The following is a 24,175-nucleotide window of genomic DNA, read 5'->3' on the forward strand; positions in this document are numbered from 1 at the left end:
GTTCCGACACGTATTATATATGTTTTTTTCTCAAACCTTTTCTAGGGTCTTAGTCAGAGAATGACGATTAAAAAACATATACAGGGTAGTTTTATTTATTAAAGTTCGTCTTGTTTTATGTTAAAATTATTTGTTTATTAAGTAGAAATAAGTACATTCATTATTTAGTATTGCAATACTTAAAGAAAAAATATTAAAATTTTTTTCGAAATTTAAGTACGATAGGTATCTGTGTGTGTCGATGGAAACTTTTGTTTTTCATAATTTAAGTGTAAGTAGATTACGGAAAGAGAAAGAACGTACTTATTTGTCCTGTATAGCCTGTATAAGTGGTGGTTTTTAAACTACACTCACGCGTGATAAAGAACAACAGCTGACAGACAGACGGACGACCGACCGTGAAGTGTATCGAAAAAACTATATCGTGTATAGAGGACCTGCAACTAGATTTAAATGCGTGATTAAAACTTACAAATATTGTAAAATCTGACAATGAGCGGATTGATTTCGTGTATAGATTTAAAAATATATTTTAAACGTAGTTGTTTGTGGACAAAACAAAAACTGGTTATTTTTAAAATAAAATAAAAAGTTTTAAATAAAAAAGTTAGTTGACTTTAACTGACCGAAAAAAGTAATTTTAGAAAATACTGGCTCATCCGAAAAATTTCCTATCAGGTTAGTAAATCAGAAATCTTGATGACGAGATTACATATTACGTAGATGGTAGTTTGTGTTCTAATCTCTATACCACTAGTCTTACATAAATACTGTTGTCATGGCTATCTGTTACCTAGTATATCTAGGCATTATTATTGAATTATATTCCTTAAAATAGCAGTAACGACCGTGCTAAACCTATTGCGATTCATATGCACCATACGATGAGTATATTATATTATATACTTTTTAACTGAAGCGTGACTGAGAAGTAATTATTTTGACTGTAATTTTAATTGGATATAAAATACCTAACTGGAATAAAATTGGATTATCAATAAAAAGTAAAAACATAACTTCCTGCGTGGGAATTTATCTGGTGTGTAGAACGAAGTATACAATTAATAATACAATATTATGATGATGTATATTATTTTTTCTCTGTTACATAATTACATTTGAAATGTTTAATAATAGAAAACCCGACGAATGAATCTGCAGTATAATACCAGTTTAATTTATAATTTCCGGATAATCAAAATACGAGTAGAGCTATTATTTATTGATCAAAGATCAGATTTGTAAGCTCGCTCAAGCTTTCTTATATGTTTAGTCGTTTAGGTACTACATACTGATTTAGGGTGAAATGATGGTCATGAAAAAAATAGATACTATATTAGAAAGTACTATGTAGTTAAATTAGCGAGTAAAGAACCATTTTAATTCGTGATTAAACTAGAAAAAAATATAATATACGAACTTTGCAAGATAATCTTTGCAGTACATATCCTTGGGCTTATTTTGTACATAATATATTACGAACAAAGAAATTTCAGTATATGACATGACATTGGCGTTTCCATAAAGATTGACAAATATTACAAATATTGATATTGTGTACATGGGCGGTCGGTAATTGAGCCACATTTTATCTACTTGCTTCATATAAAATACTAGTTAACGTTTTAGTACTCGGAGATTGAGCCAAAAATTAAATCTATTTATTTAAAGTGTATCTGGAGATTGGGATATAAATGTATAACATAAAAATACAGAAGTATGTAACTTTTATTAATTTTTTTTCTAATATATAAACATAAACATTTTTTTTTTTAAATAATATGATACAGATTTTACAAATTAAAATTTGTTTTTTACCTTTCTTCATATTTTTAATTTCATTAAAAATATAATTTTTTCGAATTGAAGTTCGTTTCCTGGCTGTTAATGTTCCTACGCTTCTAATTTAAATATAGACTTCTGATTAAACTCCCAATAAAACTTATATTAAATTTTATTTTATAAAAATTTAAAATTTAATGGTGGCCCAATTCCTGGGTGTTCGTGTACACTGCCTGATTATTATCATTAATGGCCAGTTAGGTATGGGCAGATAGAATAAAAGAAGACCTAAAGATGTTGGGTGTAAAGAATGCTGAAGAAACGGCACAACATAGAGAAGACTGATGGAGACAATATGTCGTTGCGGCAATGGGCCTAAAAGGCCTGTAAAAAGCCAGAGAAGAAGAAAAAAAAGAATGGCCAGTTAGGTGAGACATTGACGATGAATACATTCTTATTATTAAAGATCAAACGATGCGTCTATACAAAAATGTACATCATATAGACATATCAGACTTGGTACCAGAAAAAAACGTAAAATTAATGAACTAAAATGTTCAACAGATATCAATGTACCTAATCAAAACTTAAAAACAGTCCACATATCCTAAATTGGTATTTTCACATACAGCTTAAGGTTTTCCACGTAATTTTTTCGCCACTATTATTTTGTGAATATACCATATATAAATCAAAAAGATAATTTGAATTTGATTTTTATTTAATGACTATTGATAAATGTTAGTTATTTTTCATAATTTATAAACATGTTACAATAAGTAAATATTTTCAGAGTATAATAAATAATATATGCTTAGATACTAAGTTTATAAATAATAGATCTTATGTAATGCATCTATGTCTATTTTATATTTTTGTAATACCATATTTAAGAACTATTATCCTTAGTAAAAAAATACGTTTAATTAACTCGAACATTACTCGTTTATTTTAGATCGGTTAAAATTTGCAAAACGTCATCTCTTTTTTAGTTTACAGTTAAAAAATGTGTTAGTTTGAAATAAAAATAAGTTTGTATCACCACGTGAACTTATTAAATTATAATAATAATAATTACATTGAAACTATTGAAAATATTATGATCATTAAATAAAATTATTAATTTCTAAATATGAGATGAATATGTACATAGATATATACAGTTTATAAACCAATACAGTTCCCCTCACACCATTTGGTATGGACAATTTCTTATTTTACAATAAGACAAGCATATAATATTATTACGCTCCTAAGTTGTAATGGTCAAACCGTCAAACGAATGTTAAAACTTTTTTTTTTTTAAATCAAACGACCTTAAAACAATAACAGTTAAGTATATTTTTTTTCTAAATCTCAATGATTATTATTAATATTATATTAAAAATGAATGTCATACATAGGATACTAAATTTTCAGATCATTCGTAATGTCTTGAAAATTTAATACAATTTAATGCTTGTAAAATATATTAAAATTAAACAAGTCAACAGAGAAGAGATGATTTACACACGGGACGTTTGAATACGTGACATCATTACAGGTAAGTTTATTGGCTTTGAGATGGCACACTATAATATTATGTTTATATAGCTAAAGTATTATATTTTTGCTTGATGCTTAATTAAATTAAATTTCGTAAGTAGTTTTTTTATTAACTTATATACCTAGCCTAATACTAGTAATATATTAGGAAATAATTGTAAACCAACTTATTATATTTGTTTTTTTCTACAATGCCTGCGGTTTTAGAAATATTATGCAAACAGTTTTAAAATGAATGATAATTCTATATAAACGGTATTTTACTTTCATTATAATACCTATATATTATATAAATAAATGTATTATTAAAATTAATTTTTGTATGGGACACAACAATTTGTAATACATTGTGATATTATTTGTTAAAAAAAAATAATACATTTTTAAATAAACTTTTTACAATATGTAATATTGTAATCGTCAAGACGTAATGCTTATTAACAAGAGCTCAATAATAATAATAATAATATAATTATTTTTTAATATTATACACGAAATGGTTACATACTTGTAAATATTGTACTTATAATAGATGGGAAAAAATAGGTATTCAAATTAATGTTATATTGCATTGATAGTAATTATAAATTTTTTATAATGAAAATTAAAAATATTCACATAATCAATCGGCAAAAAATTCAATTATTATTAATTCGATTTCTATTTCTGTAGCTTATAATCTAAGGGCATACTCAGTGTACTATTTAATAACGTTGTAAATAATATATGTTATTTATGGTAAACTAGTAAAGTGGTAACTGCAGTTAGATAAATAAAGGTTTAAATATTTTAAAAATGATATATATATATATTTATATATATTTCATATTACAGTCGCTTAAATAACTACACTCGATCACGTCATCCGTTATATATTCAAAAATACTAGTATCTTCATTTAAGTATCTAGGTATATGGAAATGTATATATATCGCTTAATAATAATAATGAGTAACAAATTCAAAATTAATATCAAAATAGTATATTTTGTTTAATTTAGTTTACTATATTTTTTAAAAAAACTTAAAAAAACAAAATAATTAAATTAAATACAAATACTATTGAAAAACTGCATTTGAATATTTCATTATGCTCACTTGAAGATACTTAGACATTTTTTAACACAATCACACAGCTATGCAGTGTTATATCGTAAGTACATATCGTAGACAAAGATATAATATCTTAGCCCGTGTACAGTATGTATAGATAAGTCAAAAATTATACTTTCTTAGTCATTTTACGCTAAACCTATAAGATGATGGGGTGGATGCGTGGTAAGGATAATACTGACTTTTTTTCGTTTATAAACGTTTAAAATATTACCTGGTAAACGACATCCGGACGCGTAGACGAACAGACTTGTATCACTTGCAGCAGCGAATTACACGAGAACGCAAACACAACAGCGGTGGAGGTCTTCATTGTTCTAAGTTCTGACAAGGTTTGCGTAAAAATTGGTTAAATTCCATCTGCAGTCAATGTCAGCGGTTCAGTGCCTTTCGTAACGGTAAAATGTGAACCATATGGAAGGAAACAATATAATATTATAATATTAAAAGCGATGTGGGCAATTTAGCATCCAAAATGCAATACGGATTCACGTCATAGAGGTAAGATAATTATAAGGTGCATACCAGCTATATACTGTTTTGTATTATTGTAAACGTTGACATGGCCGTCATCGGTATACCGAAACGCGCAACGCGGACGATAGTAATAATAATAATATTATTAAAAAACGCTTTGATTGGAGGGGATGGCGGGTAGGAATACGCGGGTTTTCAGGGGGACCCGCTTCATAAAACTATTTATGTATATTAAATAATAATAAAAGCATTTTTTTTTTATTGGAGCGGCGTTTAATACAATTATTAAATAGTACGCCCATTTTATTATATTATTAATTATTTTTATTGCGGTGAACATAATCCGTATCGTTATAATATACGTATGTTATATATTTTTATATCAGGTTTCGGATGCTCAAAAAAAAACGATATAGTTGAGTAGATAGATATTGCTAGTTGAATAAAAGCCTATTATGTAGTATTTTCTGCGATTATTCAAGTAAACAAAGAGTGGATTCTTAAGTTTTTCATTAGTTTAGATAATATTGTAATATTAATAAACTATTAATTTAGTTTAAAAAAATGATAATTGTAATAAAATACTTAAAATATCGTATAATACTCATAATGTACATAGTTGAGGCTTCCGCAATAGTCAGTGTAAAAAGTAATAGCAATAATAATAATAATAAAATTGTTTTTTGGATAAGGACGGTCAATATTTTTTATTACCTTATAATAATTGTTTTCACCTATGTGTGAAATAATTATACGAAATGTCTATTTAATTAAAAATTGTTTTCTAAAACTTTATTATCAAGACCTAAAACATTAATCTATATTCTCTGCTAATCATATGACCACTCTAAAAACCTCTATTCAAAGAAAATAGAAATCCGTACTATGTACATGCGAATATGGTTCAGGATTTAGTTTACAGAAGATGTTGAAGACATATATTTTAATATAATTTCTGAATATATAACCATATGGGTAAACTACCATTTAAACCTGCTGATTTTTCCTATTAGGGTACTTCAGAGAAAACTTACTAAAACAGCAACTCTTATACCTACATAATATAATATAAACTATTTTGTATTGATTTATTTTTTAAAATATTAAAATAATATAATTTAAAATGGCGGGGAATATGCTGACCAACGGAAAAAAATTGTCAACAACTCTTTGCAAAAATAAAATCATAATATACTAATACGTACTTTTATACTTAAAAATGTGATAGGTAATAGGTTTTTAAGGTTTCCATAATTCCTACTTATTTAATGAATTCCTTTTTTATTGGTTTAAACATGATTTAACTAAATCCTACGGTATTGACAGATATGCATGGATAAAAAAACACATGGGTTCCTGTATTAAAATGAGGATATGAATTTTTTTCAAATATACAATTCAAACGTAATTATTAACACATTATATCACATATTCAAATATACAATTCACGTTTATAATTTGGGAAAAAATAAAATTTTATTTTATTCATTTGAAGACACGAATGAAAAATATACACTTTACACATATTGAAATGCGCGTTTGTACTACCTATATAATATAATATATGTAGTGTATTTAATATATAATATACTATTGGCTAGTTTTTGATTATTATGTGAACATTATTATCAGTGAAAATGTCAGTACTGACAGCGCTCTAAGCACTGTCACATGATCGACAGGAGTTTTTTTTATGTTATAATAAAGTATAAGCAATGCATTCAAATAAATTTTCTAAGCATACATATTTTCTTTCATAAAACAATCTACTTTCCACTATAAAACGAGTCCAAAACAACTATATAATAGTGTTTATCGATTCAAATAATAACGTTTAAAATCGCGTTTTCTTATTATATGTTTGTAAAATGTTTCAGAAAACTCTTGAAATACTATATATTCTGCATTTATAAATGTACTATACATTTTACTAGGAAATTACTCAGCAAAGATACCTATATAGTCGTTTTCTTCAGCCTAAGATTCAGATTATTCAGTTCATTATATTATTCTTAGTACAACACACGAATATGTCAAACGTGTTATAACTTATAAATTATACTATATTCTCAAAAGTCAACACTCGAGTTTCGAACAAACGGTTAAAAATTGTAGGTTCATAGGATCGTAAAAGAATCACGTTTCCTATTCGGTATTCCGTTTATTATTCAGGTGGATATTAAAATAAAACGTCGAATAAGTCTAGTTAATTCGTATTTTTCTTTTAAATTTAAAATTATTAACATGCAACACGAGTTTTTATAATATAATATATTATCATATTTTTTTAGATTCAATAATGCGTGTTCTTTCAAGCATTTTCTAGTGGCTCTACATATTTTTCCTTTGATAATAAATATTAAATACATTCAAATTATAATTTTTAGAATATTTTAAGTATACTGGAGAACCATTTATTGATTAATTTAAATTTTTTTATACCATTTTAGGAGTGCTCTGATGATTGAATTGAGTTCAAAAATCTGAGTTTTTTATTGTAAATTATTAAAGAAAATGATTTTTTTTTTTTTTTTTTAATATTAATGTATATAATTTGAAATTCTAACCAGTAGTTAATGAGTTATTAAAATGTGCATTAAAAAAGAAAACAATATATGTAATATTGCATTTAATATTTATTATGCGATGAACGATGAACATTTTGACAAATTATAAAAATATAACATGTTGATTAATATTAATTGCTATCATTTTTAAATTATCATAGCTTATCCTATAAATATTCTTATATTTCATGTCAATAATAATGGCCAGTGGATCTATTATTTTTAATACAAAGTTAAATTACTCAAAAATTATTAGTTTGAAATTCAATTTATCTAAATAAACATCTACAGACCTCCACTAGAATGGTATACAAATCTAAATGCTTTAAATTAAGGTTGTTACAGCTTAAACACTTTAACTAAAAATTCTAAGAATCAAAATTCGAATACATTTATTATTAAATGAAAAATGGAGATGAGCATATTTGATGGATCACCGTGTTTATATAATATATATATATATATATATTATATATAAAATAAATGAACATTTTCAAATTTAAAATAATATTTAGAGGTTGGATCATATTTCGATAGAAATATAATGAAAGTTATTGAGAGCTTAAAAAAAAAGCACAAATATATCATACATATATTATTATATTTTGTCGAAATTCAAAAATATTACGAGTGTAATATATTTTACTTAAAAAAAATACTATAATCGCTGATCTCTCTTATAAATACGTATATACATTGTTACCCCACTTGAAATATACACCTATGTTTGGGTCGTCATTATAGTTTTAACATTTCAAGTAAAGATAAAAAAAGGCAAAATGTGCAAGAGAATTTTACTTTTTTTTATCTATATGCGATAACGTACCAACATAATAATATAGTTTGTAGAGAATGATTCTTTTTAAGGTAAACACTAAAATTGACATACTTAGTAATATTTTTGATAGTTTAGGTATTTTTGTTATACCTACTTAATCAGGTGCTATCGTGATATGATTCTTGACTATGATGAAAACGTAAATATTAATACGTATAAATACACATTTTCATGATTTTATGTATTTTTAAACAAAGGAATATTTATTATATTTATTTTTTAAATAATTTGAAGTCATTAAAAAATGGAGATCTTGTAAAATAAATATTCAATTTTTAACATATTAGATATAATTATCTAGGTTATAAGTATTTAAGTTTAGATGCACATAGTACAGTGGACCGACGTTTTGTGGGGTTCTCTTGTGCAACTTTACTCTGTTTATCTAAGCTTTAAATACTTATAAGTTATAATTAGTTAATTATTCGTTTGGAATTAATTTTTATGTTAAATTATATGTGATATAAAGTATGTACACAACTTGTAGTAAATTCTCTAAAAAGTAAAAATACGTTTTACTTCAATATATGAAATTAAAATATTATTTTTAATTTTTTTTTTTTAATTATTGCCTTGTAAATAAGTAATGACTTACAATTTTTATAAAGATATATTTCCAAAATAATTATAACGTTACGAGATAATTATTAGTGTTTATGAAATTGGTTTTTTAGATTTACTTTACCGATTGTTGGGCATGGATGCTGATTGTATGCATAATAATTAATGAGTAATTACAATAGGTAATGACGGTAATGTAGTATTTCGAACATTAGGAACATTGTCGCATTATTATTGTTTATTCTGTTCATATAAATTATAATCTTGTACAGTTGGTGGTGTGCAATACAATGTATTATATAATTATGCAATTTTAATTTAGAATATTCAAATAAAACCTGAAATTTACAACTCAAACGGACGTTACGGTATCCCGCGCATAGTGTAATAATAATAATAATAATAATCATACGATTTAACTAATAATTATGTAAATTATTATGATACATCGACTCTCGATTTTTGTATCGATTTTTAAAATGATCGGTTTATGCATTAACATGTGTTACCTACAACAAACTATTTTCAAACTACATAGTGGTCAATCATTTCATAGATAGATGCGTAATACGTGCGACAGGATTTCGATTGAGATCTCCGATTTTTGAGCGGAAACCATTATTTAACACATATAATAATAATACATGTACTGCATTCAGTGCTTATCTCACATGAGATTTTAGAGGTTCACCCGCAATATATAAATATATACATAGGTAAGTATATATTATTGTCGACTGGGATTTTTGTAGAAATGGGTTAATACGGTTAGAGACTCCCGGGAATGGAAAAGACCGAAAACAGTTTTCTTATATGTGTACATATAATATAAGGTACGAGTATATATCTGATAAGTATCGAAAGGAAAATAATTTTTTTTCTCTGATTTATGGTTTAGAATTGACCCAAACAAATTTACAGGTACCCACCGTGGTTGTAGCTGATATATAATATACGACATATACGTGTTTCGTCGCATTCGTTTTTATCAATACAATTTAATATTTATGAAAATGTATTATTACGTTATTAACATTTTTTTGATTATTCTCGTATTCACTTAGCTACACTCAAAATAAAAAAAAAATGTACTAGCGAGTAATGTTCTGCTCAACAGTGGTCACTGCAGTGATAGATGTATTGAATTTAAATTCAAAAGTATATTTTTGTAAACGAAAAACGATTTTGAGCGGCGACGGTATATCGGTTCAGGTCTGATTCGCTGTCACCTAATTAGCCGACATTTTTTATATAGATGTTTGATTTATACGAATAAGAAAAAACGTCTTTGTTGACATATTTTTGTTAATCATTTATATTTTTTTGTCAATAATTGAATATTTCAATATATTATTTTTTTTTTATTAACTTTTTTTATTAATGAAAAAATGAATTGGGGTGGAAGGGTTGACCTCTCTCAAATACACCCTTGCGATCGTTTTAAATTTTAGTTAGAGGTTGGGTAAAAATTTACACCTGTAGTAGGCATTGGGTTCTTACGATGTCAAGTACTGTGAAGATCAAGTATATCTTTTAATATTTAAAATATTTCATATTCAGTTACATATTATTATATTATATTGATTTGTTTTAAATTATATTTCATGTAAAAATTCTGTTTTTTTAATTAATCCTCTTGAGTATTATTTATTTTATATAATTATTTCATGTAAAAAACCAAACCAATAATTGTAATAATAACGATATTCGTATATGTTTATATGTCATATTTTAAATGAATTGAAATAAAATTGCAAAATATATTTTGTTATATTTTCTGGTCATATTCTGTGAAAAACATACACCGTAGTGCGTATACTAAAACTTGGAAGTCAATACTTGAATGCTAATAGGAATTTATATTTACTTGCGCAGTTACCTCTTTCTTTGTCTTCGGCAAAAAGTTGTCGAAGTATAAAGAATATTTGGTTGCAATGATTTATTTAGTCTTTGATATATAGCCTCGGGAAACTTTCAGATGCATTGCTTTGTCGATCTCATCAAAATTTTATAGTCATAAAGTTGTATTCTCGTCTGACTGACCACTCTCTCTCTACGCTAAGAACGATTTGTTTGATTAAATTTGAAGCTTTTGTTCACTAAATTCATCATACTTATTGTCAATTATACGCCGTACAAACTTCTAACTAACTGTAAACAATACCAAAAAAAAATATCAATAACTTTTTAAACAATATTTATAGTTTATAACGTGTGCATAAAATAAAAGATGCATATTATATTATATATTAGGAATTAAAAAAAAATTACGATTATAGTTGATTATGGTCGAGTTAATGTGAGATAAATATAATTTTTTTGTCAGAAAAATAGGTTATTAAAAGCAATTATTTAAAAAGTCTATTGAAAAAAAGTATATAAAATATATTGAATTTTTTCATTGAATTAACCCTTTGAATTTGGTTTTGTGTATTATGATTTTCGCTAAAAGTTTTTGTAGTAACTTAAGAAAGGTCTTTGTAAATAGATAATTTAATTTCAACCAAGCCGACAAGAATAAAAAGTATAACATATTATAATATGTACCAGGAATTGGATTACAAATTAATAGAAATCTTCAATTTTCCAGTAATATTATAGTAATATGTAGCTATTTGAAATATTCCATATTTAGCTGATAGTTATGTGTACTTATAATATAATCCTATGTATTAAAATAATACCTATATGTAAGTATGTTGTTTTATTCTATTTTTTCTCTTTTAATATTGTTTACAATTATTATCTATCTGTATAACAGAGAGCTTATGCACATATTGTGCACTCTTGCTATAATTATGTTCTGTAACTTGTATAATATACAATGGACAATGTTTATATTACCTAATTTTATAACTGCCGTCTGGTAATAAAACTAGTGTTTCCATTTCCTTGAGAATTTCTGTCGACGATCATTATCATTATTCTGTCGAGAGAAAATGTATATTGTTTTATCACCAATAGTTTAAGGTGCATAAAATATGTAGAATGATATTAGCTGTTTGCCTGCTCGTGCAATTTTAAAGTTACATAATTTAATGTTCAACATGTTTTATTATTATTCTCCTGGTAACAATTCGAATATCATAATTATTGAATAAGCATAATGTGAGGTGGTAAGTACTTCATCATTTCACATGGTCATGAATAAAATATGTGACAATAAAACATAAGCGTCTTAAGACGAATGCAGTTATAACAAAAAGCGATAAATTAGACAATGTGATCCTAAAAAATATTATTAATAAATACAAATAAACTAAATATATAAACATAAAACAATATTTTACTAAGTAAGTACCTAATACATAAAGACTAAATTGTGATTTTCCTACTTATCAGTTGAGAATAATTGTCATGTAAAGGTTATACTTGATTTTTGGTTAACTGATTAATGTCCAGAGAATTGATGTGTAAGTTACTTAATTTAATGATGTTATCATTATTTTTAACTTTAATTCCTCTATATATAGTATACACATGTGCATATAAAATAATTATTATTCAGAGTATAATAACTATCGTATCTAAATTAATAAATATTATTATTATTAAAATTATTTATTATTTTCAATTATTTTCAGTCAGACATTTTAAATATAAACGGAATTTATTCCATACGTAAATAACACTGCAACGATTGCCAACATTTAATAATTTGAAAAATCATGATACATTTTTTGAACAGTACTGCAGTAAAGATAGATTTTTCTCTGATATGTTGGAGTACAAAAATCGAAATAAATCGACCATAAGCTCTATTTTTTATTTTATTTTTGATTATTTATAATATTTAATTATATTTTGGTTAGTATACTGCACATGAATAATAAAATAAAATTGTGAAAATTGAATTATTTTTGCTATTTTGGTCATAGAATTTTTCTATATTTCAATTTCTTCCAATATTTTTATTTTACTTTTTCATGGTTTTGATTTTGTTCATATTTTGACTAGAACTATTTGATCGTAACGCCTGAAAAATTTGGAGGACTTTGGTATAACTGATTAATTTTGAAAATTAATTTTTTATTTATGTGTAATTATAGTTTTTTTCTATTAAAAAAATAAAAATACAAATTATCAAATATCACAAAATTAAAATTACATGTATATCTATTTTAAATTTAAACCTAAATTTTTTTGAAATTTATCGAGTTGTATGTACATATGTTGTGGTTACGTATGTGCATTTTTAAATAATTATTGTAACTATTAATAAGTAATTAATATACTGACATTTTTATTTTTTAATTTATCGCAGCATTTTGAGTGTAGTATGCCAAGAAGAAACTTAATGAGTCGCAACTATTTTAATGAAAAACAAATGAAACGGTTTAAATGTTTATTTGTTTTTGTCCTCGCGTTAATTGATATCTATTGAACGCTTATAATGCATATTCTGTATTTTATTTTATTATACGTATTATGCTCCTTGTTTATTGAACTTTTAGATGCTGAGCTAAGCAATGCATAAATCGAATTTACAACACCGTAGTGTAAGTGTGTATACGAATGGCTACAATTCAGTATGGGCAGGGGGTCACATCCGTAAATGGCCCATAGTCTTCATGGCTTAAAATTACATTGATACATTATGTAATAGTTTGTACTTTTTATAGTACCGAATATTATAGAATAGACTATTGAACTATTATATTCTACAATAATCAGTAATATTTTTATTTGTATTTTTTAGTAACGGGCGTTGAGGCTTGTCACCCGTCCCAGCCTACTATGTTTACCACCTTGCCATTTGAATTCTTATTGTTTCAAAAATAATTAGTTGTAAAATTGCTTTTATGATTATTAATTATTATTTATTATGTATTTACAATAAATTATATAAAGAAAGTTGATTAATGATTATAATATACATTTTTATTATGATCCATATTGGTAAAATTGTAAAGTATATTTATAGAAGTATCTAAAGTATCTTAATGTGTTGTTTCAATAAAATATGATGTACATTTTTTGAGGGCCCCTTAAAAAAACTGACCCATAGGTCATGGGCCTTTGGTGTGCCAGGCCGACACTGCACCTTGGTCATGATAAGTGAGGGCACATGGCCAGGTTTGTGTGTATGAGGAATAGGGATGTATTTTGTCATCGCTGTATTTAAAAATAGAATTATTCGGAAAATATGTTTTTGACCATCGTGGGTACTCAGAACTCAGATACCTACTGACTGCATACTGTCTACGATAGGTCTACATTGCATTATATTTATTTATTTGGTATGTTATATTATTATTGATGATATCAGATATATTCATAAATTCATAAAAACGAACTTACACAGTGAATTTTTAATTTTATATAATTCGTTTTAAATTATTTAATTATTTTTATTAATACAATACGTAATTGGGGTTTTACGTGCATTGTTTTTAAATTATGTCAGCTATAAAATATACAAATTATTTAAGTGGTAGCCGAAAAAAAAATCAAGACAAAATACAAAATGTATCAAACATCAATACGTTGTTTGTGTTAATTCTTCTGCTGGTTCTGAAAAAGGTTAGTAATGAAGTATAAAAAAATATATATTTACTTGGTATGACTAAAAAAACATTATTAATTAAAAATGTTTACATAATTTGAACATTGTTAATTATTGTCTATTTTACTATTACTAAATAAACATGCTAATGTATTTTATAGATATACCTCAAGATTCTGAAATAAATATCACATCAGATTTATTGATTAAGACGGTAGCAATTAAAATAGTTAATAATGAATTAATAAACAACATATTCATGACTTTTGTACACATAATAAAATAAATAATATATTTTAGTTTTTAGTAAGATTATATATTACAATATTGTCAATGTGTAATAACATAGAAAATTCCAGTGATTGCATAGTTAAACTAATAATCAATTTATAAAGAATTTTTTATTACATTTTCAATATAAATTTAACATTTTATGAAAAAAGTAGAAAGTTTTTTAATGAAATTATAAATTCAAAATTAATTTATAAAATATTGTAGCTGAACTAACTAAAATGTTAGTATATTGTAAATATATATATTACCTATTCAATAGACATATGTTCAAATACTTTGAACATTGATAACTATTATTGTATTACTAAATAAATAATTAACATACTTATGTATTTTATAGATGTATTTCAAGATTCTGAAATAAATAATGCAATAAATGTATTAGTCCAGTCAGAACTTCAGCAGTCATACATAAAATGTACTTCAATGATTCCTTTTATTGGTCAAGTACAATAATTTATGACAACTTTATAATATCATATTGTATTGAAAAGGGATCAGAATTTCATGATGAAATAAATGTTCATTTGAAAATTTAGCTAGAAAGAAAGGTGAATATAGAATAGTTTAATAAGTATTATATTAGTTAAAAGTATAAATTATTATATTTATTGTGATTGCTATTTCATTGACATTAACATTAATTACATTATTATTGATTTTGATTTTTATATTTCGAAAAAGATCATACAAGGCATATAGGTCAATATCTTTTTTTCAACGAAAGTTACCAAATGAAGAAAAATGTAAACGGAATTATACGGAATATTACAATAAAATAAAAAAAGTTATTATTTTATGTTTGATTCAAATTGGTCAACATTATTTTCATTCACACTTTAAAAAAAAAAATCTAGCTGTCTGAATTTACGTATTTTTTTTAACTGTAGAATAACTTATAAGATAGAACTTATTGTATTTAATTTTTTTTTTTTATTATTATTGTAAAAATATATTTTATCAATTTAAATAAATAAAAAAAAATGATTGATTTAAATTTTTAATGTCCATACATAGTTAAAGAGAGCCAAGATATTTTGAAAATGATATTATGTATTGAAAATTATAGTATAACTGTTTGGTAAAAAAATAGCAATAAAGAAATCGATTTTGTTGAAAAATAGCGTTTTTCCTAATTATTTTAAAGTACTAAGAATTTTTAATTTTGACTCCCTTCCTCTTACAATTAGTAACTAGAAATGCTAAAATCCAATTAAAAGAATAAGGTTGAATCATTTTTTTCCGTAAAAAAGTGGTGACAGTAAGACACACACAAAAATAAATGAAATACACATCATTGTATTACCAATACATAGATCATTATATTCGGGGACTAAAATTAGTAGATGACTGAACTAATATGAACTATGAAAAGTTTGTGCGTATAGTTTGTATTTTCTTAAGTTTAAAACAAGGTCATCTTCGGAACGCTGTAGTTAATATCTGGTAGTTTCGTTACACTAGTACCGACCGTAATTATATTTTTCTCCGTCTAAATATTGCAGTTTTGATTTATAATCGACATTCGACATAATATAATATCATAATACTAAGTAGTATGCATATACATCGTTTTAAAATAAAACGAATAAAAATAAATATAAACGAGAAAGTCGTAAGACGGAACTAATAACTATTACTAGCCATGTCTAGATAGACAACGGATATAGATAAACGCGAGTGGATATTAGGCATATAGTTTATGGGTGCAACGTTCTATTTTATGAATAATAATAATTCGAGGTTACGATCACTTTGTTACGAAAAGAGATAAAACTAAAAAAAGCAGTGGTATTGAGACTTTTGGAAACGGAAGAACGGAGAAAAGAGAAAATTGTACAAAAAAAAAAAAACGATGAAGAAAAAAACGGTTCGAGGCAATCTAAAAAGATATGAAAATATGGGTAGAGTGCGAAACACGAACATAATATAATGTACGCATGGGGTGGACTGAGACGTTTGCCAGTCGATAACGAACCACACGCAAAGTCGACGGGGCAAATTGCAAAAACGCCCGTGCTCACCCTGTACACATATAATATATATATTATATACATTCGTCGGAGATCGTCTCTTGTAATATTTATATAGCAGAAGTCGAGACTATTGCCGGTTGGTTAACTTTACACAAGCTAGATGGTAGATACACGATAGTTATAAAGACAACGTATAAACGCATGTAAGACCAATGAAATGTACAAAACTTCGAAAATAACAACTGTGTGGATTAAATTGAACTAGCGATATAATAATTGTGTTTGACCGTTTCAGACTGAAAAAGTAACATTTATTTGTTTTTATTAAATATCATGTCTTTTTGTGTATATAATTATGCTAAAATTGATAAATTTCCATTACAGCCAATAAAATACATTTCAAACAGACCACAATATTACGTATAAAGACTAAAATTAAAACACAGAAAATATAGTTTTATTTGTATACTGCGGTATAATGCACATAAGATCAAAACAAATATCAAAGTCTACACAAAAAAATCAAAGAGTCAACTTGTATTTTTACTCTTATGGAAAATTCACCGAATTTATCACTTACATCAGTATCATCCGATATATTTTATTATATATGTAAAGCCATCCGGCATCCATATCAAAAATGTATAAACATACTTTATTATTTTAATCATCATCATGTATATTATTGATAAAATATATTAAAATATCATCAGTAGAGTTTGTTTTACTTTTTCGTTAACGCGAAGTTTAGGTACACATATGCTAGTATATAAATACTGATAATACCATAATTTCGATTAAAAAATGTTCAAAGTTTATTCATAAAGAACATACATACAAATTTACTCATCCTAGTTAGTTAAATTTAATTCAAAATATCGCAAAATAATTTCTAGTTATACCTATTAAAGTTTATATATTTTAATATACAAATATAATACCTTTACGATGAAAATTATAATGTTTGTAAGAACAATTACCTAATTAAAACAATTTTAACTATCAAATTCAATTTCTACAGTTTGATGGACAAAATTACCAAAATTATATTATAAATTATTAAATAGTATTTAAAGTCGATTGGAAAACTTCGTGGAAATGACAAAATGTATTATGACATGATATACTTTGAATACATTTACGATTTTCGCTTTTTACCACCTTTCGTTTTGTATGAAGTTCAATACAATTAGTAAACTACTTAAGTTAAAAATCAATTTTTAGACAGCTAAATCAGTGACTTGTTTGAAGTTTGCACTAATTAGTAAGTGATAACTTAACTGGTCGTTTGTCACAAACTATTGCATCATAGTATATTATGAGTTTATTGCATTATTATCTAAGCCCTTAAGTTATTTTCATTGTCAGACTAAAAAGCTATTAACTTCTACATTACTTCTAAATAAAAATACATTTTGAGTTCACCGATAAACGGTGAAAATTGATCATACGATTTACTCTGAGAATGATTCGATTATACGGTATATTATAACAATCATTGTACTCTTGGCAGTTTAGAAAAATACCTATACTTTTGTCTAATAAAAAACAAACTCTTATAATATGTCATATTCACTTCATGCATTTTTTTCGGAGAGTTTCACAATATACATACTCTGTCACTGAAGGTGAGTTCGGTATATTATATATTTCTATTTCCTGTAACATATTATTATGTTGTCATTCTCAAACTAAGAATTGTAAGCATTATGGAATTTAAAATTGTTTAGTCGTTATTGCTGAGCTCTCTTATTTATTGTAAGCAACTCGATTTTTGAAGAAATACATTATTTTTTATGTATATGTTAAAAAAATAAATATAAAAATATGCCATTAAAAATATATCAACTGTGTGTGTTTCAAACAAAATTACGATAGTCTGAAACATTCAGGCTAAAATAATATACTCTGTACAAAGGCGATTTCTCTCCTTTATAATATTATATAATAATATATGTAATATCTGACTAAAATAATAATATGCGTCTATATTTTGTTAATTTTAAATTTAAGTTCAACTGCAATGTTATTGTGTTTGTTTTTTTCCTGTTAAAATTGTTAAGACAAAACTCATTGTAGCTAATAACAATAAACTGAATAAAATTCAATGTAAATTATGTTAAAATATTCATAAAACATTTTCACATGAGTGATTCCACTAGTAGAGGTGAAACCAGCATAAATGTTCTCTAAATCATCATGTTTTCAATGATAAATTGTGTGTATATATATATATGTGTGTGTGTGTTACGACAATATCTTAGGAAATAAAATAACTGTACGTAAGGAAAAAACGGCGTTAAAGAGTTTGAATATACGATTAAAAAACGATTTGAATAAATTGTACAGCGTGTGATGTAGTAATAATAACCATCCACTATAATATACGACGCGGGAGATTTGAATTTATGAAAAATATATGCATTGATGTACTCGATAAAATAATAATGTTGTTATAGGCATAACTAAATAAACAGAGATGTCAGCTAAATAACACTGCACATAAAATGTTCCCCAGGCTTGGAATAAATGTTAAAACATTGAACACTTGAATAAAAAACGATAACCTAGTTTATATAGTCGACATTTTGGAAGTAGGAAATGTACGTATTTTGGTCGTATTACTCATATATTCGTAACTCCGACTTCGCAGAAAAATAAATTGGCTACTATTATTTTACAAAAGTATTCTAATTTCTTGACAACTAATATGGATTATATTATTTATTTATTCATTTTATATATTATGTAAAATCCAGTTCATTCTTATCGTTGATATAATTATGAAAAAAATGATATTACATATTGTTAAATCATAATATTTGTTTACCAAATTCTTTCCGTTACACAGGTTAAAAACTTATTTTTTAATTTTAATGGAGTTTTTTTAAAACCAAAATCAGAAAAAGATAAATTTACTAGAAACGAATAATTTATTAAATTCATAGTCTTATAAAATATTAAATGAAAATAAAATATACTAAATTAAACGCAGATAACTGTGCAAGTTGTTTTGAAATTTTAAAGAATAACATAAATATTACATTAATACAAAATCATAACATCCATAAATATCACGATGGTTTATCCACAGACACAAATTTTTAATTACAAAATAATTTGCTATTTTTCATGTTTTTAGTTAATTTATTAAAATGTTTGAACATAAAGTATATTGTATGCAAAATAAATAATTTTGTTAAATGTATTTTTTTTATTATTATCGTATTTCTTCAGAATTTTATTTTAAAACGCTTATTACATTTCTTAGAAGTTTTCTATAAATTATTTCCCAGTCAGAAAAATAATTTATAAAAATTCCATAAATATTATACTATTACATATTTTATAGTAAACATTTCAATATTTTTATACATTAGATACTTATCAGTAGTCTAAGTGTTATACCTATATCATTACAATGTATCCAGATGGTAATATGTATACCTATATCTTATTATTTTTAATCTTATCAAAGTTAATAATCCCTTCTTCGAATCATTTAGAAGTAAGCGCAATGTCAATTATACCTATTGCAAAAGATTTTGACATGCGTATTTATGTATTTACTAAAATCATTCGTTCAACACTAAATATTCGAAGTGCGACCAGGAAGTCAAAACCTACTCTAATCAGGTTTAGGCTCAAAATAATATTTATGTGGTTAATCTATGTCAGCTATCATCAGTGGTACGTGACCGGGCTTTTTGAGGAAGTGCAATGAAAAATAATCGACGAAACAGCGTAAATATATGGTGATGATTGCTATAAATATCATTATCGGAAGGTAGTGGATTGATCTTACGACTGACCTTGTGACTCCAATGGAAAATCAATTAAACACGGTGATAATACGACATAATAATATTCTATATAAAATGCCGATCGGCGTCTAAAATTCGTTAGTAGTATTTTACGAACAAATAATAATAATTAACTGCTGTAGTGCCAACGACAACATATAATAATAAAATGGTGAGTTATTGAATTTTACAATAATAATATTTTCATGTACTTCTAAGCTAATTATTACTATAGATCATTACTGTAAAATATACTAAAATATTTCATTTAACCTAAATCTCTCGCTTTGATTATTGTTGCAGTCTACTAGGTACGGTTTTTAAGTATACAAGTCTGAGCTTAGAGTATCTATATGTTTTTTTTAATTTATTTGTTTTCGGTTGTATTTTAAATTAAATTTGTAATATATTACGATAATAATAATATTAAAGTAATGATAAATACTTAGTATAATAATAGCTTACACACTACAGTGCTTAACTTACTATATATTTTATTACAGTATAGAGCCAGGATTGCACTAAAAATTATAGCCAAATATTCACCCATATTAAACGCATATAAAACTATAGGAGCAATAATACATTTTTCTTTAAGTTTGGTAATTTCACTCTTAAAATGGAAAAGTCGATTTCAGGCTTATGTATATTGTACCTGAAAAGATAAAAAAATCAAAAAATATTAAAAATATTAATGATAATAATCAAAATGTTTCTAAATATAATACAACTATGATAATATTTTTTTAATGGCTGATTTGAATATTTACTTTATAATAGTAATTGTTACTGAAAAATTGCTTAGTTATCAGCTAAAAATCAAATAAATAAGATAGGTGATAATGATAAGCGTGTGTCAATATCTTTCATACGTTTAATAATTAGATTATATATTATAGTTTGCAAAAAGTTAAAATATATGAGTTTATTATAAGTTTAATTTTCCCTAGTTGAATTTATATTAAAAATAATATTTTCTTACACACGCATGATGTTAGGATGAAATTTACCTCAGATATTCTTTTAAGAATACTCATTTTAGACGAAATTTACATGCACCTTAACTGAGATCTAGTTATTACGTCGTTTATTAACGTGTCTATTGTATTTTTTCTAACGATTATAGTTGGACGGGTACTTGGTGGTTATCTCGGCAGGCCTTTACTTTTCGATTTTTGGGGGCATCGTTTGTGGCAACCACGAAGTCATGACTGCCTCTGGACCGACCTCCTTAAAGCCGCGACGAATTGTTGGGAATTTCAGTGGTGACTCTACAAGGATTCGACGGTTTGTGGTGGTTAATGGCGACGGTGTTCCAGACTACGACGGCACGGAGGACGATGACGACAACGTCGTATACGACTACGACGACGGTAGTGGTGACCATGACCATGGCTATGACCACGACTACCACGACTTTGAGCACGACGATGACGACTACGACGACGATGATTTCGACGGTCCCGGTTACCACCATCACGTGTGGTGGCACCACTACTACCATCACGGCGAACCACACCTACCGTTCCCACTGTTTCCACCAATCTTCGTGTACAGGCGACCCGTCCATCGTCGGTGCGATCATTGGCCGTTCGTGTGCAGGAGCACTTATGAAATGATCCAGTGGCTTCAATGTTATCACGAATTTCTCGCTGGATCGGAAGTCCACGACGGGGATGGCTTGCACGGGCTGGTCAAGGTGACCACCCACGCATGGAGGAAGTAATGGCAGGATAGTATCGAGTGCCAGGATTTCGAACGCGGTTGGAGTGGAAAATCGCGATTTTTACGACTATCGTTTATAATAATGCGGGTTTTTTTTATTCCCGTATTGCTAGAAAGATCTATATTTATGGACTGCCGGAATAGAACCTTTTGTTTTTTCTACGTTCTAGTTCCGGTACTAAATTATTTCATTAAGAGGTTCTGGTTCCGGTTCCGGTTTTTGAAGAATATAAATTACGGGTTAAGGTTAAACCGGTATTTAACGGTTCCAAATATTAATTTTTAAACACTTATTTTATAATATATTTAATTTTTTATACATAGATGCATACACTATTTATAAAAATAATATATCAAAATAAAATAAAAAAATAAATAGCCATTTAAATTTTAAGATATTATCACAACAAGAATAAAACGATTCTAAACAGTAATAATATTACGTAATTTACCAAAGTGCTTCTTATAACCGAAAAATATACAACGGAAGTAAAAATAAAATTTAAATTATTGTAAAACTCAATATTTTTTATTTATAATTATGGGTTTCTGTTTCCATTCCGATTATTTAAACTGTTTTTGTTCCCAATATTTTAAGGGTTTCGGGATTACAAAATTGGTTCATTTCAGCTCAATTCTACTCCCTGTCTTTATTATCTTGCAAAAAGTCACAATATGTAATAATTCAATTAAAACGCCGTAACAGAACGTATTATTTTCAATCTTGTCCTCTGATTATCGAATTTTCGTCCATTCACGTCAACACACCATATAGTCACAGTTACCGTCAAATTGAATCGTCGTGGTTAATTTTCATTGGCTGATCGGGTTAGAATTTAAGCGTTATTTTTGTAATTTGATCAATGTCAAGATCGTATTTTACTGTTTAATAAAGACAAATTAATTTGAAAAGCAACGGCGTGGTACAAATACGACTTATCGGTTAAGATTAATCGTACGAATCATTATAATTGTTGCGGAAACGTCTAGAGGACGTTGATATTCTTATTAAAATACATGCGTATGGATGTAAACGGAATTTTATAAAATTCATAAAAGAAAAACGATTTTAAAATAGTTTATGAGAATAGTATAAATTAAAAAAACTAAAATAAAAAATGAGTCCGTTTTTCTCAACTCGTGGAATTCATTAAACTTAGTCAGGACAACCACTTGTATTATATACATAGATATTTATTTTACTATATGTATTATTATATGCATGTGTGTAAATTGTACGTATAATTTTAATTTAAACATTGTTGTATTACACTCTAATAATTTTACAACTAACATAAGAAAAATGTAAATGTTTCATTTCACAAACGGTCACTGTACCTAAATAGTTGGTCAAACTATTAACTTGTATTATAATAATTTTAAATTGGATCATATTAATATTAATATATTATATAGATTGTATTAATTCGTAGTTATATTATCAATATGTCTTATAATAATTTACTGTATTATGATATCTTTATAATTATTTTTCTGTGATATAAAATATTAAAATGACTTAACATGATCATAACCGATATACAATTACGAGTTGGTATACATACTTTATATTTATTAATATTTTAGAATTGAATTTTAATATTTTATCAAATCATTCAAATCAAAATACATTTATTAATATTGGATGCATTTACGTAAACTATAAATTATTTGTTTTAAAAATATAAATGTCTCTATAGAAGGATATTAAATATAATCTTTAAACAATTTATTGAGTATGACTTTAAAATTGGGGTTTTATTGAATATATCTTATAAACAACGATTTTAACGAACCAATACACATATGTTTATTATTTATTGTTTGCAATATAAATCCTATTTCACAATAATTAATTAATTATTTGTTTGATTTATTATTAAAATTATTAAAAAAATGAAACTTATTTTATTTTGAATTCAAATTTTATTATTAACTATTAATATTATAATATTAAAAAAAAATAATTTAAATGGACTTTTTCAACTT

The 24,175-nt window shown here is 25.9% G+C and overlaps 2 protein-coding genes across 2 annotated transcripts in view; one reads left to right on the plus strand and one right to left on the minus strand.

Moving 5' to 3' along the window:
* The window catches only part of LOC132922999 (A disintegrin and metalloproteinase with thrombospondin motifs adt-2-like), a 42,423-nt gene extending 37,442 nt beyond the window's left edge, over positions 1–4,981 (minus strand). The window contains exon 1 of the mRNA XM_060986769.1: positions 4,654–4,981. Within this exon, the coding sequence (XP_060842752.1) occupies positions 4,654–4,752 (99 nt within the window). The 5' untranslated portion in view covers positions 4,753–4,981. The remainder of the gene's footprint in view (positions 1–4,653) is intronic.
* A 15,398-nt stretch (positions 4,982–20,379) lies between these two features.
* Positions 20,380–23,511, plus strand: LOC132921333 (uncharacterized). Its single transcript, XM_060984305.1, has 2 exons — positions 20,380–20,633; positions 21,588–23,511. The coding sequence occupies exons 1-2, from the start codon at positions 20,631–20,633 to the stop codon at positions 22,185–22,187; spliced, it is 603 nt and encodes a 200-aa protein (XP_060840288.1). The 5' UTR covers positions 20,380–20,630; the 3' UTR covers positions 22,188–23,511.
* Positions 23,512–24,175: the final 664 nt, after the last annotated feature.

Source organism: Rhopalosiphum padi, chromosome 2 (genome assembly GCF_020882245.1).
Source record: "Rhopalosiphum padi isolate XX-2018 chromosome 2, ASM2088224v1, whole genome shotgun sequence".
Classification (NCBI taxonomy): domain Eukaryota; kingdom Metazoa; phylum Arthropoda; class Insecta; order Hemiptera; family Aphididae; genus Rhopalosiphum; species Rhopalosiphum padi.